The sequence below is a fragment of the Aspergillus piperis genome (genome assembly GCF_003184755.1).
Source record: "Aspergillus piperis CBS 112811 unplaced genomic scaffold BO85scaffold_26, whole genome shotgun sequence".
In the NCBI taxonomy this organism is placed as follows: domain Eukaryota; kingdom Fungi; phylum Ascomycota; class Eurotiomycetes; order Eurotiales; family Aspergillaceae; genus Aspergillus; species Aspergillus piperis.
Window position 1 is genome coordinate 107,791 of NW_020291616.1, and position 15,340 is coordinate 123,130.

General features: G+C 51.2%; 5 protein-coding genes across 5 annotated transcripts; 3 read left to right on the forward strand and 2 right to left on the reverse strand.

Moving 5' to 3' along the window:
• Nucleotides 1-166: 166 nt before the first annotated feature.
• On the reverse strand, nucleotides 167-1,146 carry BO85DRAFT_505112 (uncharacterized protein; the record flags this gene model as incomplete). The annotated part of the gene is made up of 4 exons (XM_025664323.1): nucleotides 989-1,146; nucleotides 764-925; nucleotides 494-725; nucleotides 167-448 (listed from the first exon to the last, which is right to left on the reverse strand). The coding sequence occupies exons 1-4, from the start codon at nucleotides 1,087-1,089 to the stop codon at nucleotides 167-169; spliced, it is 777 nt and encodes a 258-aa protein (XP_025510962.1). The 5' UTR covers nucleotides 1,090-1,146.
• Nucleotides 1,147-1,998: 852 nt separating this feature from the next.
• Nucleotides 1,999-5,163, forward strand: BO85DRAFT_481373 (uncharacterized protein; the record flags this gene model as incomplete). The annotated part of the gene is made up of 5 exons (XM_025663056.1): nucleotides 1,999-2,182; nucleotides 2,268-2,595; nucleotides 2,664-4,436; nucleotides 4,492-5,117; nucleotides 5,156-5,163. The coding sequence occupies 5 exons, from the start codon at nucleotides 1,999-2,001 to the stop codon at nucleotides 5,161-5,163; spliced, it is 2,919 nt and encodes a 972-aa protein (XP_025510963.1).
• Nucleotides 5,164-5,459: 296 nt separating this feature from the next.
• BO85DRAFT_430166 (Zn(II)2Cys6 transcription factor) lies at nucleotides 5,460-7,278 on the reverse strand (the record flags this gene model as incomplete). Its single annotated transcript, XM_025658280.1, has 2 exons — nucleotides 5,460-7,122; nucleotides 7,199-7,278. 2 exons carry the CDS (start codon nucleotides 7,276-7,278, stop codon nucleotides 5,574-5,576), a joined length of 1,629 nt encoding a protein of 542 aa, XP_025510964.1. The 3' UTR covers nucleotides 5,460-5,573.
• A 1,911-nt stretch (nucleotides 7,279-9,189) lies between these two features.
• Nucleotides 9,190-10,865, forward strand: BO85DRAFT_453429 (ammonium transporter; the record flags this gene model as incomplete). Its single annotated transcript, XM_025661051.1, has 5 exons — nucleotides 9,190-9,220; nucleotides 9,288-9,505; nucleotides 9,563-9,743; nucleotides 9,790-10,110; nucleotides 10,166-10,865. Exons 1-5 carry the CDS (start codon nucleotides 9,212-9,214, stop codon nucleotides 10,862-10,864), a joined length of 1,428 nt encoding a protein of 475 aa, XP_025510965.1. The 5' UTR covers nucleotides 9,190-9,211.
• Nucleotides 10,866-12,378: 1,513 nt separating this feature from the next.
• On the forward strand, nucleotides 12,379-15,290 carry BO85DRAFT_430172 (putative nucleoside diphosphatase (Ynd1)). Its single transcript, XM_025658281.1, has 4 exons — nucleotides 12,379-12,730; nucleotides 12,796-12,830; nucleotides 12,885-13,005; nucleotides 13,066-15,290. The coding sequence occupies exons 1-4, from the start codon at nucleotides 12,721-12,723 to the stop codon at nucleotides 15,036-15,038; spliced, it is 2,139 nt and encodes a 712-aa protein (XP_025510966.1). The 5' UTR covers nucleotides 12,379-12,720; the 3' UTR covers nucleotides 15,039-15,290.
• Nucleotides 15,291-15,340: the final 50 nt, after the last annotated feature.

Below are 15,340 nucleotides of genomic sequence, written 5' to 3' on the forward strand. Positions count from 1 at the left end.
GTCCAACAACTCAACTTCCGACTTCCGCAACTTCCACGAGACAAGAACAAGTCTTGGCTTTGGTCATGTTTTTAGCGGAAAGAGTCATTCTTTGCCGACTTGTAGTCTAATTACGTACCGTTACTTTGCAGGAATAACTCTATTTTGAACGCAGTATAATTGCCTGTTATAAATAAAATAAGCAATAAATATCAGTCTTCGCCCCTGCAGGACAAGTCAGCATTCCCGCTGGCAAGAGCCATAGTAGTCGACCGGTGACAAAGTAGATTATGTGACTGGATGACACCGCCGCGAAGTCAAAGGAGTGATTATGACGAAGCATGCTCCAAACCGCAGTTGGCATTGTAAGCAGCAACAAGGACGAGTCCGGATTGAACCTGAAGATACCTTCAATCTGGATATCTGCCACAGCCCCGGCAATCGATGCTGACAAGTACTGGATGCATTGCTCGACGATATCCGGCATACTGGTCGTTTATGATGTTATCCGAACAGTAATCAAAACCTTGACATCTGACAAATCACCTGCTTTTCGGAGACCTCTGAGCTGCCTTGGGAGCGCTCCCATAGGGTGAAGGGTGATGGATGGCTTGTTCTTGGCGGGGAAATGTACAGACATAAGTCCCAGTTGACTGCCTGGACGGTTTTCATGCACGGCAAGCTTTGCGTGTATTTGTGATATGGTGGTTTCGGTATCTACTTGATTCAGTAAGTCAATGAGTCGTCTCGTTAGGTAACATCGATGCCCCTGGCTGCTGGTGACCTGAATGGCGAGACCGTGAGGTATTCAATATCTTCACAGTTCATTGCCGCCCTAGATGGAAACGCCGAGTCCATTATACAGACGACATCTCCATCAGTAAAGGTCAGCGCGGTCTCCACGAAACCCCAAGGTAGAGAAACCGTAGGTTCCCTCATTGAGCCCCTATAGAGTCATTTAGCTTATTGATTGATTATCTCTGGGATATCTATATATAAACCTACTTACATAATACTGACACAGGCATTGGGTATGTCGTAGTACGCATTTGAATGGCCTTCATACACAATGATGAAAAGTGTGCCCGGGGAGTCATAGATAGAGAGCATCCTTCGAATCTTAGCCTGGATAGCCAAAGTTATCTCCGCTGTGGGCGCAGATGGGAGCAGAAAGGATTCAGTTTTGAAGCCGTATTTTTATTCCGGAATAACTATTGCTCGGTTTGGAAATACTCTTTACTGAAAGAGTACTTGAACTTGACAACTATTATCTCTATGTAGGAGGAATTAGTAGTAGTGGTAGTAGGATACATACCATTAACTAGTCCCTGCCCTTGGTCTTGAGACATTTTCAAGGATGATTCCTTCTCCTGGTCTCTGGGAAAAAGATGAGTTTATTTACACCCAGCCAATCAATGACACTCCGTCGGAACAATTGGCAATCCAATGAGTACGCCAATAGATGTCCTGTTCTGTCCACCTTTCCAACATTTAGCTAGTTACTAAGTGTCCATTCTGGCCTCTACGATTTGTCGATCTCCGCCCTTTTCATTCGGTTGTCAAAGCTGCCTGATATTCAATGAACCATCTTTACGAAACCTACCTCAGCACAGATACAATCGCGGCTCCGGCCATCTCAATAAGCTACTCCAAGTATTTCCTTTGCTATTTTAGCTAGGGCATGTGTTGGTGCCATCTCTACGCTCCTTGGTCGCCTAGACCGAGAGCTAAGCACTTAGCCGATCTAGGAGACTGTCTTCCAAGAAGCGATCGGGCAAACTATCCGCGTTGACCACCAGGCAGTGCAAAGATCGCCTATATTATCGCTTGTTCTGGCGAAGTTCTCGCCCCATTCAGGCTGTCTCGGGGGCCAGAGGATCGGGTTTAATTAAGCCAAGTTCAAACACGCACGCTGATGGGCTTTACATTCTTCCATCCAGTAATAAGCACAATAGCTTGACACCCGCATGCGACCGATCGAGCCGTACCTGCAGTAGACAAACAATTCTGAGATTAGAAATGACTCGAAGCATTGGTGGAACGGGGATGGTGGTATTGCTTGGTTTTGGCCCTCTGGGGGCCAAAAGCCACCGCCGCGGCCAGCCCAATCCTCTACGCTGTTACCGAAGCTCAGCCACCAAGGAGCAAGAGTTGGGAATACTAAAGAAACAGTCTCCCTTCAGGAGATTTCTTTATGCCAAGCGTAAGCCAACTGTCACTCACTCGTTGTTTTTGCTTGTTACAGTCATTCTTTATCGTCCTTTGGACAATGCCACTCTTTAATGCAGAAACCCTGCTGGCAGGACTCTGCGCTGCCAGCATCGTCTCACCAGCGTTAGGGCTTCCTCAGTCCTCGCATTCCGCCTCGTCGGCTGTTGCAAACACCCCGGGTAGGACCTCTTCCGAGAGTCATCCTTCATGGACTTCGGAGTCGGACTCAACAGCTACCACGATCTCAGCCTCGAATACTCCATCGTACTCTCCTTCTTCGCTAGCTACGGCATCCCTTGGTGCTACTCAGGGGGCCTCAACCGACGACCACGATGGAGCATCGATGTCTTCCCATGGAGCCACGACACTCCCGTACTCTAGCACGCCTGTAAACACACCCCAAAGGTTGGTCTTCCCTTGATAATCAAAGAGATAGGTTCTAATGATAGTAGTGTCCATGACACGTCTGTCAGCCAGTACACTCCTTCGAGTTCCCACTCTCATACGACGATATTGTCAAGTTCTTCTGCAGGTGTCCCTGCTCAGGATCATACTACTGCGTCAAGTCGTTCTCATTCTGTCGTCTCCAAGGAGACTTCCACTCGCTCCCCTAGCAGCTTGTTCACTCCTGCTTCCATTGGGACTCCCATCAGTCCATCTTATACTCCTTCAACCCACACTCTTTCCACTCATTCTTCGAGCTCCTCGGAGCATGCTTCTTCTGAATCTGCTACATCATCCCACACAGTCAGTACATTGAAGGATACCCACACTCATACGCCTACGTCGTCCACGTATTCATCGGACATCTCGACAATTTCGTCGGCTTCAGCGCAGCACGACACTTCCACGAGCTCATCGACGCCTGTTCGTTCTCACACCCCTACCGCGTCGACGCCGGCTTCATCCAAACCAAACACTAGCTCTTCTACCAAGACCCACACAACCCACACTCGTACTGAAGACACCACTTCAAGTTCGGTTTCTCACACTCCTACGTCCAAGTCAAGCTCCAGCTCCGCAGATACTGCTTCATCAAGCCCTGAATCTCATTCTCCTACATTGAGCACTCACTCACTCACTACTACTACCACCACGAACACTGATACCAGCCAAAGTGCTAGCATCACGACCGGCCCCTCCACGACACCGAACTCGACAATCTCAACCACCAGCAGCACAACCACTTCCTCTGTTGATGTCTACGCCATTATCAAGCACCTCTACAAGCTTGTGAAGGACACATATCCAGTGATTAAGAAATGGAAGAAGGACCCCAAGTCCGTCAAGGCATCCGATCTCATCAAGCCCCTGACGCGCGTCATCCCCGTAGCGGATGACGTTCTCGACGTCCTTGGAGCACCTAGTTCTTTAAGTTCAAGCTCTGGTGATAGCGAATCGGCGCTCGATAGTTGTAGCAGCGGCGGAGGCCTGCTGGGAGATATCATCGGCATTGCGAGCTGCATCTCCAGTACTGCGGATGAGGCAGTGTCAATTTTGGGCAGTTCCTCAGGCAGTGATTCCTCAGATGAGTCCAAGCTTTCGTCCTACTTTGATGCCTTCGAGACCGAGGGAAGTTCCCTCAGTGCAGTGGGTGTGACTGCCACTGGCTCTACCGCGACGAGCACCGGTACGACAACGACAACGACCTCGGGCGATACGTCTTCGAAGTCCACAAAGACTGCCACGTCTACCAGCACGGATACCGATACGTCTACCAAGTCTACAAAGACCGAGACGTCAACAACGTCCACCGCAACCTCAGACTCAAGCTCGTCTGCCGGCTCAGGTCACTCAGCCAGCGCGTCTGCCTCACCTACATCGACAAGCACCAAGGAGTCTTCTACCTCCACGAAGACCAAGACCAAGTCCAAGGCGGAATCTTCGCAGGTAGCATCGTCATCCGCTGCAGCAAGCAAAACTACATCCACAGATACCACCACCACAAAGAAGACCACATCCACCAAGTCTACCGAATCCTCTTCTTCCGCACCGCTCTCTGCATCCTCATCAGCCCACACATCCAGCATTGCTACAACCAACTCAACATCCACCAGCACCGACAGCAAATCCAGCACGTCAACCGACACCACAACCATCATCATCCACACGCACAGTGGAACAGCCAGCGACACCAGAACCACGCACCACACCTCCACCGTGACGCCCTCACCATCACGCAACCAGACAGCCACAACCCTAGTCACCACAACCTCCTCCTACACCCCGCCCCTCTGCACCAACCAGTAAGCCCTCCCACCCTCACCAACCACAAGAAAACCATACTAACCTAACCCCCAGCGCGGACCCCGACAACGGCGCCGGCAACGTCTGCGTCTGCAACCAACCCAACGGCGACTACACAACCCTCTCGGAACTCCCCTCCGGCAGCGGCTGCTCCTACACCTCCATCCCGACACCCACCAGCACCACAAAAACCAGTAGCACAAAAACCACCTCCGACCCCCCCTTCACGACCACCGAACTCAACAGCAACGTCCTCGTCTGCGCCACCTCCACGCTCAGCTACTTCTCGACCTTCACGTACACGAAATGCGCCGGCACCAGCAGCACGATCTACACGGCGCCGACGCCGACGCCCACGGCCCAAATGGTCATCGCCTACCTCTCCGACGTGTACAGCTACTGGTCCTTCTTCACGCCGGACATGGGCTCCTCGATAGATTTCTGTAAGGATGGGGAGGCCGGTGAGCTAGAGGCGAGTGGAGATATTAAGGTGGTGGATCCGCCGTATCCGGATGGGACGAAGAAGTTGGATTTCAAGATTCATGATATGGAGGATTGTGTCTATAAGGGGACGAGTGAGGAGCCGGGCACGTTTACTTGTCCGCAGTTGGGGAAGACGGTCGATTGTGAGAGCTATGGTGGGAATAAGGTGCATGATTGTTATGGGGCGTTGAGTGTTAGTATGTTTAATCCGGTGGTGAGGTGTCAGTGGTATTAGGTTTATGATTGGTAGTAGTGGTTTGATTTGGGAAAGAGGAGGATTGGGGTTTCTGGGGTGGGGGTAACTAGGAAGGGGAGGGTTTATTTAGGGATGTTTATTTAGGAAATTGTAATAATTAAATCATGCTGTTATTGTTGTGGTTTCATATTTATTGGGATTATGTTGTGTACGGTGTGCTTTTCAGCGGTAGTCTTGAATGTGAGATAAAAGTAGTAAAACGGCAGTGATGGAGGTTTACGTCAAAATTGGTGATGATACCTGCTGATCGTTAGTCAATAAATGCTTACTACAAGTCGAAGTTCAATCCTAACAAGAATTCATAAGTGATATATAAATTAACGCCGAGCAAATTGGTATCTAATACATGATAAATCGCCAACCAAAGTCCCATTGAATACTTCTTATACCTCAAGCATCACCCCACATGATAATCCAGTAGTGCCTTCTCCCACATCCCCGAGCCGACATCCACATAGCCGTCCAATCCCATCTGCCGGCTCGATCGACGATACCATAACCCTATCTTATGATCATCTGGAAGAATGTTCACATGTATCGAGTCAATGCGGCGTGACTCTGGAACCAGATCTCCCGGCATGAGGCCTTTAGATTCGATATCGATCAACCGTTCCAGGACGAGGACGGCCCCCGGCGTTGTCCAGAGACCTTCCTGTCTCTGACAGCTGCGGAGTAATTGGACTGCTTCTCGCCGGATGTACCAGTCGCGACATTTGAAGGCACAGAAGAAAAGAGGAGGGATGATGCCCATCCCGATGGAGAAGTTGGGCATGGTTGATTGGGCGGGTGTGGACAGGAGGAGGATTTTAGCGAGCGCCACGGCTCGGCCGAAGTTGAGGTGAAAAGCATCGAAGCGTGTTTCGCTGCCACCGAGGCGCGTTTCTGTCGCGGCCATGATGTAGATGATTTCGCTCCAGAGTTTGAGGACGGTGAGGATGGTGCTGTCGCGGAGGAGTAGGGTGTTGCCAGTGCATGTCATTGAATCGTCGAGTTCGGCGGTCCAGCGTTGAAGCTTATTGATAATGGCCATGCGTCTGCTGTCTAGGACAGTGCAGTAGCCTGGTGAGGAGGGGTCGGAGGGATTAGGAGTCAGGACGAGTCGGCCTAGTCTGACGAGCAGGCTGCCGGCCTTTTCTAAGCTGTCGGTCGGCTCTTCAAGACTGAGATCGTTGATCTCCATGTAGGGGGCGTCGCAGCGGTTGCTATCCACCTCCTCAATGAAGACTTCGTCGGCAAAAGTTGACCATTGTAGTTGTAGACGTGCGAATACTTTCATCAGTACTGCACCTGTGGTAGAATAACCCGGCTTGCCGGTGCTTCTCCATTCCTTAAGCAGTTTGAGACCACCACGCAAGTGGCAACAGGCAGATTGCGTATCACCCTGCAGAAACATGAACGAGACGAACAGTACGCAGGTCACGAGTGTTATTTCCATGTTGGCGCTGGATGGGACTCCTCCACCCGCTAGCTGGTGTCGCAGTGAGGATATTGCTTTGACACATTGTTGGAGAGGTAGGCGGCTGTCTATGGTCCCCTGGCCGGTAGTGGTGCGCTCAAAGTTACAGTGGAGGGCACTTAATGCGATGGCAGCGTGGCGGACCGCCGGCTCGGCTTCGGTGACTTGGTGGACTAGACGCAGCCAGAAGTCATCATCAAAGTAGCCGGAACATTGAAAAGCTGTATTCCTGCGGAAGAAATCGAGATACCAACGCTCCTGTCGGGTGAGGTCGATTTCATTGGTGTGTAAGATCAGATCCGACACTAAGGACGGCACGCTCACTGTTGAAGATGAGCTGCTAGTCGATGACGGCGATGTTGAAGCGAGCCGGAGTTTGGAAGCGCGCGTTCTTCTATCGATGGTTTGCTGGTATCCATCGCATATCCGACCAGTGCTGCTGCACATACGACAGATGGGCCGGGTTTCGTCACATTTCTTATGGCGAATCCTACATGATCCACATTAACGGTGGTCCCCATGCACAAGCAAACAGTCAAGGTGCACGGTGACTGGTGACTCCGTACCTACAGGTCCGACAACCCGTACGCACTTTGGTGTGACTGACCCGGGTCCTTTTCTTCGGCGCTGGTTCCTGGACGCCCATGGTTGAAGATGACATGTTGGATCCCGGCCAAGATTCCGCAGCCTATATATGCGAACCGGCTATCCAGCCAGCAAGAATCAAGAGAAACATGGCCAGGGTGATGGTTAAAAAAATGAGGAGGAACCAGGATGAGGCAATGAGAGGATGACACTAATGCTTCCTGCTCGCGTTAGTCAGCCACACCCGTTGGGGGCGATTCGGCCTGATTGGATCCCTTGGACAAAGAAGATGAGGTTTCTTCCATCGTCTGGGACCTTGCAAGACTTGAGTTTCGCCAGGAGGGGCGTGCTTCCGAAGATGCCGGGCGGAACATACTCTCAGCTCAGAGGCAGCTTAGAGGGGATATGTTGACGCCCTTTACCTTGTGGACAATTGTGCCTTAATAAATATGGATCTGGTACCTGACCTTGGTGTGCCTTGGTACTAGGTCGATGGAACCAATACAACTTCTACAAAGTAGGTCCAGGTCCCCGCACACTCCATCGGCCTGTACTCACGATCGACTAGGAAGGAATCTACGAGGAATACCAATCGAACAAGCTACGAAGAGCATATGCTCAGAGACAGCAACAGCAATACCAAGCATTGCGGATTACTTGCTGCTGACGAATACGACTTGTCAGGTTACCGGATCCTTTTCCTCGTGTTTTTGGGATCCTTCAGATCCTCCCCCTTACTACGCCGGTGGATTTCTGCATCCAGGCACCAAGGCCCTTGAGTGGTCATCAAATTAGAATGAATCAGGCGTTGCAGATCTATATTGTAGCCATGATCTCCGCCCCCGCAATACTTCCGGATAATCAACCGCCGTGATCGTCAGTCTTGGCTCATGAGCAACCATCGCTTGCATGTCAACCTAGATTCCTCCCTCCAACATTTGTAAAGATGAGAGATACAATAGGTGCATGGACGATATAAGCATATTCGTACCGGCGTGTCTGAAAGCTAAAAGCTGGGGCCGTCTGGCTACGTGTATAACGCCAACAAGGCTGAAACAGAAGATTGTTGTAGATCACCAGCGCTGCCATCTGACTGGGGATCACGAGGTTCTCTCATGTCCAGCCCCGATTTCTCATGTCGGACTACTGTCTCTAGCTTGGACCCGCCTCTGAATGGCGTGGCTAGCACGTTTTGTGCGGAGTTCCAACTGTATGCAGCACCACTCAGAATCCTGGACATCCTCATCCATCACCTGATCGTTCAGCCACGAGATCGTATATCATAGCGCTTCAGCTCCTGGGCTGAGATGCAGGGCACAGGTGCTAACCATTGGAGCTGAAAAGTCCTCCTCATCGTGCTAGTCTTGGAGGAAGCGAGAAGCATCGATATGCCGGGCTGTTATCTCTCGCCAATCACAGGACGGCTTTCGCATGCATGGGCTACATCACATCGCTCTTACCAGCTCAGCCTTCCTGAGATACCCTAAACCCCAGAGGGATGTACGATCCGGGGTTTGCAACGGAGCCAATAAGGCATGGCTGTGATTGCCTTCCTCTTCCCTTATCAAAGGTTCCCCTGCTTTTGTGATCGTCCACCTTGGCATCTGGGATCAGACTTCTCGATAGCAGCAGAAGGCGATCGCATGTCATCCAAAAGCAAAGGTTTCTGTGCGACGAGTCCGACTATTTGTATTCGTGTGGGTTCTTGGCTCAGATAACGATCTCTTTTACACTTCGGAATAACCAACCACTTGCAGCTGAAGTTATCTACGGAGTAAGATATCGCATATGCCCCATCTCAAAATGGGTCCAGCCAAGAAACTATGCAGTCAATGTGCAGATTGGGAATTCAAATGCAGCTCACTGCCAGTGATCTATAATACTATTTAAGTGAATGGCCCATCAAGCACAGCAGACCCGAAACTGTCTGAGGATAAATGTTGGAAGTCGGCCCATCATAAAGAGATTGCCACCGCTTTGTTTCTTCGTTCATCATGGCTGAAGTGAGTGTTGACTTGCGACAGCCAGTGACATTCTCAGACTTGTTTTGCTAATGTGCATGCAATGAAACAGTCAGTCTACAATTCCTCAACGCCGGAGGGTGGTGATCCTACCCAGGTCGACGTGAACGCGCAATACACTGGATTCGAGTACAACTATGTCTATATTACTACCTGCACATTTATTGTCTTCCTTATTTTACCGGGGATTGGGATGCTTTACAGCGGCTTGTCACGGAGGAAATCCGCGCTGGCTCTTCTCTTCCAGGCCTTCATGGTTCTTGCAGTGTCAGTTTGCCAGTCGCGACCTGTTTGTTATTTAGCGCAACGCTAATCATGATATAGATCTACATTTCAATGGTTGTTTTGGGGGTATTCCCTTGCTTATTCAAGAGACGGCGGGCCCTTTATCGGTACACTGAAGAACTTTGGCCTGATGGATGTCTTGGTGGCACCCTCACCTGGCTCCGCGGTCTTACCGGAGGTCGTCTTCTGTCTGTTTCAGCTCCTCTTTTGCGCATGCACAGTGAGTTTGATCAAGTAATACAAAAGCGATGTACTAAGGCCAGCAGGTGATGATTGTCGTTGGGGGTGCCTTTGAACGAGGTGGCATTGTACCTTCATTGATCTTCGGCTTCTTCTGGGCAACCATAGTCTACTGCCCGCTAGCCCGCTGGACATGGAGCAGTAACGGATGGCTCTACAATCTGCCGGCCATTGATTTTGCGGGAGGCGGTCCCGTACACATCGCTTCTGGGTGTGCAGCTCTGGCCTATGCGTTGGTTCTGGGCAAGCGTAGGGATCACGGGGACCCTTCCATCCGCAAACCGCACAATACAACATTGGTCTTCCTCGGGACCGTGATGATCTGGACTGGATGGTTGGGATTTAATGTACGTGAGGTCCACTTTTCATTATTATTCGAGTCTAACAGCAATATGGCGATAGGGAGGCTCGAGTCTTAACGCCAGCATGCGTGCCATGGTTGCTGTTTTCAACACCAACACCGCCGGTTGCACAGGTATTCTCGGGTGGGTTCTGGTCGACATGATCCGGTACAAAGGAAAGTTCACAGTCGTTGGTGCTTGCGAAGGTGCAATTGCGGGTTTGGTCGGGATCACCCCAGCGGCTGGTTGTGTCTCGCTATGGCTCGCAGCATGCATCGGTTTCATTACGGCCATCGTCTGCTCCTCCCTCAAAAATGTGAACGAGTGGGTTAATGTCGACGAGGGCATGGATGTGTTTAAGCTGCACGGGCTTGGTGGCATGGTGGGAGCTTTCTTGACGGGCCTGTTTGCAAGCGAAAAGATCTCGGCTTTGGATGGCAGCACGCTATCCCCAGGAGCGATTGATGGCAATGGTGTCCAGGTTGGAAAGCAGTTGGCGGAGATCTGCGCCATCTCATCGTATTCCTTCGTGGTATCCTACCTTATGCTTCTCATTTTCAAGTATATTCCGGGGATGCAGTTGCGAGTGAGTGACGAGGATGAAATGCTGGGACTGGATCGGACTCAGTTCTTCGATGAACAGATCGGAGATTGGTCGATGACGGTGCATGGCTCCGCAAGTCCCACGCTGGTCGGGATACCCAAAGTATCCTCAACGAGCGTGACGGAGTGCCAGGAAAGAAAAGGGAGCAATCTATAGAATATGTAGAAGCCATCTATGTTGCTTTTGGGATAGATAAATGATAGAGTTCGGTGTGCATGCAGGGAACTGCAACTATAGGACGGTCCGTTAACCCAATTCGGCCTGCGGACGGAGTAGCCAGTCAGGTAGTTGTTTTGTTTTAATCCACCGACGCAATGCTTATAATAGTGCCTGCAGGTGCAATGCACAACCAAGAGGAGGGGTTCAGCGTTGGGTTACGCTTTTACCTGCTGGAGACAAAAGTCAGGCATCGGGGACGGCACCAGATGATGATGCAGCACACCCATGGCCGCGTCATGCTATACGAGGGTGAACACCAAATGATCTAAAAATATCCGATGATAGCTCTTTCACTTTTCTACGTCCCTTGGGAAAAGGATCTCTCCAGTAGTACAGAATATTTCCTATCCTTCCAGTGATCTCTTCGATTATACTCTCCGCACGAGGGAAAGAGGACAATAACATGGCCGATATACTTCCAAGAAGTCTTGGCTTCCTTCATAAAGTGGGGTCGATCAAGTGGAGGCGGATTTCAGATTGATTTGATTCCCTGTCACATCATCCATGCCGACATGCAGATGGATACAGAGTACCAAAAAGCAGAACTTCATCAGATGCTATGGCAACGCAACGTGACTGAATAACATGTGATAGTTATAAGCCCAGCTGTTGTACAACCATGCTCTAAATCGGCAGATAGTACTCCGTAATTGGGCCTGCGAAGAGCACAGATACCAACTCTGTAAGCTACCCTGCATAAATACGATGTTTTGAGGGTGCATGTATTCGCAATCCGACGGATGATCCCCTCGATTGCGTATGTCTTCCCTGCGGAGTAAACTTTCACGCGAATGGCAGGTCATTCACAAATGTAGTCGGTTGGTGTCGATCTCGGGGTCCAAGGACTCCAGTTCTACCCGCTGGGCTGGCACATCTGTCGTCACCCCAGAACAGACACAACAACTTTGAATCAAGGAGGGAGGAGAGAGAGAATGAGAGGATGGATGGCGGGGGAGGGAATCGCCGACCGAACATCTCAGCCAATCATTGCAGAGGGATGGCGCAACAAGGCTGGCGAGCTTACGTCAAGCGGGCCGGGGTTGCATTCTTGGCTGGCCCAGACCCTTTTTTTTTCTTCTTTTCTTTCAACTTCTTTTTATTTATTCACGATGGATTGCACTCTCTTGTTCTGCTGCAGTTGATAACGATGAAGAAGTATTGACTGATCTATTGAATAAGTATGCAATAGGTACTCTCTATATTCAAATGATCAACGAGGTCATAATATTTCCGCAAAGCTAGGTGGACCGGCAGCTCATTTCATCTTTAAATTAATTCCAGCTGGACCCATTCCCAGACGGGATCGCATCTTCCCGACCTTGCCCGATCGGGATTAACGGCAAGCCTTAGGCCAGCAGTTGGTCGCGTCAGCCAGCCGTTCCCGGCGAAGAGGCAAGACGAGGCCTTATCTTTTCTTTTTCCCTCCCCTTCTCCTGCTTGCTACTATCCCCACCCTTTCCTCTCCTCCTTCTCCTTCCCCAGGCCTGCACTTTGGCTTTGGCTTCGTTTTTGACTTTGTTGTCGTTATCTTGCTGCTTCTCAGCAAGGCCATTCGTTTGCTTTCTTCTCCGTCGTCTCCCGACATACGCTCTTCACCCTCACACTAAACCTTGTAATCAATTGTCCGCATCGTCGTCCCACCTCCCATACTACACTTCCAGCCCACGACTTCGCCCCCGTCCCACTCACACACCCATACTAAGCCTTGCACCCTTTCGCGGTTCCTCTCAAGTTGTCATGGTTGGCGGTCTTGACTGCAATTAATTCAGAACTATCATTCTCTTGACATCCTCATGGGCAAACGTAAGCACCCGTCGCATAGTCCTTAATCCTCGCCTCTATGGAAACTAACGGATATCGAATGATAGACCGATATGGAGTCGTTCTGGACGCGGGTTCGTCCGTAAGTAATACTGCGCCATACATGCCTCTGCGCCATCTCTAATTCCGGAGATAGGGAACTCGAGTCCACGTCTATCGCTGGTTGGACAATGCTGTCGCGCGGGAAAAGGGAAAGCACCTGCAGACATTGCCCGAAGTGAAAACGAAAAGCGACTGGACGAAGAAAATACATCCCGGTACGTCTGGTGGATGGCTGCGCTACGTCTCAGGTCAATACTAATGCCTTGGTCTTCTAGGAGTGTCGTCGTTTGCCGATAAACCGGAAGAAGTTGGTCCTGAACATCTGGCAGAACTCCTCGAACACGCGAAACAGATCGTCCCCGATGACGCCGTGAAGGATACCCCCATTTTCCTGCTCGCGACTGCGGGCATGCGACTGCTTCCTGACGTACAGCGCAACCTCCTGCTCGAACAGATCTGCTCTTATGTCGGCTCGAACTCGGATTTTCTGCTTCCCGACTGCGGAGTCCATATCCAAGTCATTCCGGGTGTCACCGAGGGCTTGTACGGGTGGGTCGCCACAAACTACCTGCTGGGAAGTTTTGATTCCCCGGGCACGCACGATCACGGCAAGGGTCACCATACGTACGGCTTTCTGGACATGGGTGGTGCTTCTGCGCAGATCGCGTTTGCCCCAAATGCGACTGAAAGCGAGAAACATGCGAATGATTTGACTCTCTTACGGCTGCGCAATGTCGATGGATCGACCCAGGAACACAGGGTCTTTGTCACCTCATGGCTCGAATTCGGCGTTCACGAGGCGCGCAGGCGCTATCTGGAGTCATTGCAAGCGGCCAGCGCTATTGGAGACGTCAAGGAGCTTCCTGACCCGTGTCTGCCGTCTGGATTACGCACCACGATCGATGGCAAGCTTCTCGCGGCGGATGACATTGATGGAATGCATTTGCTAGGAACTGGCAAGTTTGATGAGTGTCTGCGACAAACATACCCGTTGCTAGACAAAGACGCGCCTTGCCCCGACCAACCCTGTCTTCTGCACGGGATGCATGTTCCGGCTATCGACTTCGACGTCAACCATTTTGTCGGCATCAGCGAGTACTGGCACACGACTCACGAGGCGTTTGAAATGGGTCACAAGGACAAGGCCTACGACTTTGCCACCTACCAGGAGCGTGTGCGATCGTTCTGTTCGCAAGACTGGGCGACCGTAGAAAACGGTCTCGAAGCCCACCAATGGGGAAAGAAGTTCGATCGGGAATCGGCTTCGGAGATTTGCTTCAAGGCCTCCTGGATCATGAACGTGTTGCATGATGGTATTGGGATTCCGCGCGTAGGACTAGAGGACATTGCGGGCTCGGGTCATAACGGAACCAAGGAGGTTCTGTCCCACGGCCAAAGCAAAGGCTATCTGGACTCCTTCCAGGCCGTGAACAAGATCGACTCTACCGAAGTCAGTTGGACCCTGGGCAAGATGGTCCTCTATGCCTCGTCTCAGGTCCCCTTGGAAACAGAAGAAGCACTTCCTGTCGGCTTTGGCAGCAATGTTGCCGGCGTTCCGAGCGATTTCCAGTACCCCAGCGTGGAGCTGCTGCCCAGTCCCGAAGGCATCCATGGCACAACGTGGCATGATGCGCTCCTCGAAGGGAGCTCGTCCCGCAGAGCCCCGGGCTTTGTCTTGTTTCTTCTCATCGTGATATTGGTGGCCTTCTTCCTTTGTGGACGAGGCCGTCGTCTGAAAGTCTACCACAAGATCAAGAACATCTTTGGTTGGGGTGGTCCGTCTCATCCGAACTACCCGAAGCGGAGGAGGATGTTTGGTGGCAAGCTCCCGTTCTTTGGTCCTAGAAGCCCTACTTATGAGCGCGTTCTTGAGGAAGGCGCTCAGGAATTCGATCTCGGTGCGAGCGGATCCAGCCGCAGCTCGTTTGACGGGGGACGTCCGTCTGAAGCCGATGCCGCCAGGTTTACGGCCCCTAAGCGGGCCTCCAGCTGGGGCAGTGGTAACACTACGCCCACCTTCAAATATGCATTAGACAATTCCTCATCCGGGACTATTGGCCTCGGAATCTCGGCTGGGTCAGGAGCCAACGCAATGGATCGACATGGGCTGGTCGTAAGGACCGAGAGCAGGGATCATCTGGCACCTTTGGCATTGGGGCCGACAACCAATGGACGCCGCTCCCGAGCAGGCAGTCCGTCGAGATCCCATCCCAAGTCACCACTAATGACCCCCCTAGCAGACGACTAATGCTGCTGTATGATTATGTTTATGTTGCCAATGTTGCATCACTCTGGCGTTTGGTTCTGTTTCATTCATGACTTGCAGAAGGGATCTGCAAGTCCAGGTCGCTGCTTGAAGCCGGCGTATGACCGCATAATAGTCCTTTGCTTCTTGGTGCCATATTATCAGGGGCGTGCTCCGGAGTACATAGCTACTCTTTAACTTTTATTATACTAGACTATTGATGAGAGTCATAATACAAATCAAGAAAATAACTCTAAAGTGCTCATCTTCATAGTGAATACGTAAACCCGTATAGTGGAACTGCT

Coding starts and splice junctions, on each gene's coding strand:
- BO85DRAFT_430172 (XM_025658281.1), top strand. Junction 12,831..12,884: donor TTCTGGACGCGGGTTCGTCC/GTAAGTAATACT, acceptor TTCCGGAGATAG/GGAACTCGAGTCCACGTCTA. Junction 13,006..13,065: donor GACGAAGAAAATACATCCCG/GTACGTCTGGTG, acceptor TTGGTCTTCTAG/GAGTGTCGTCGTTTGCCGAT.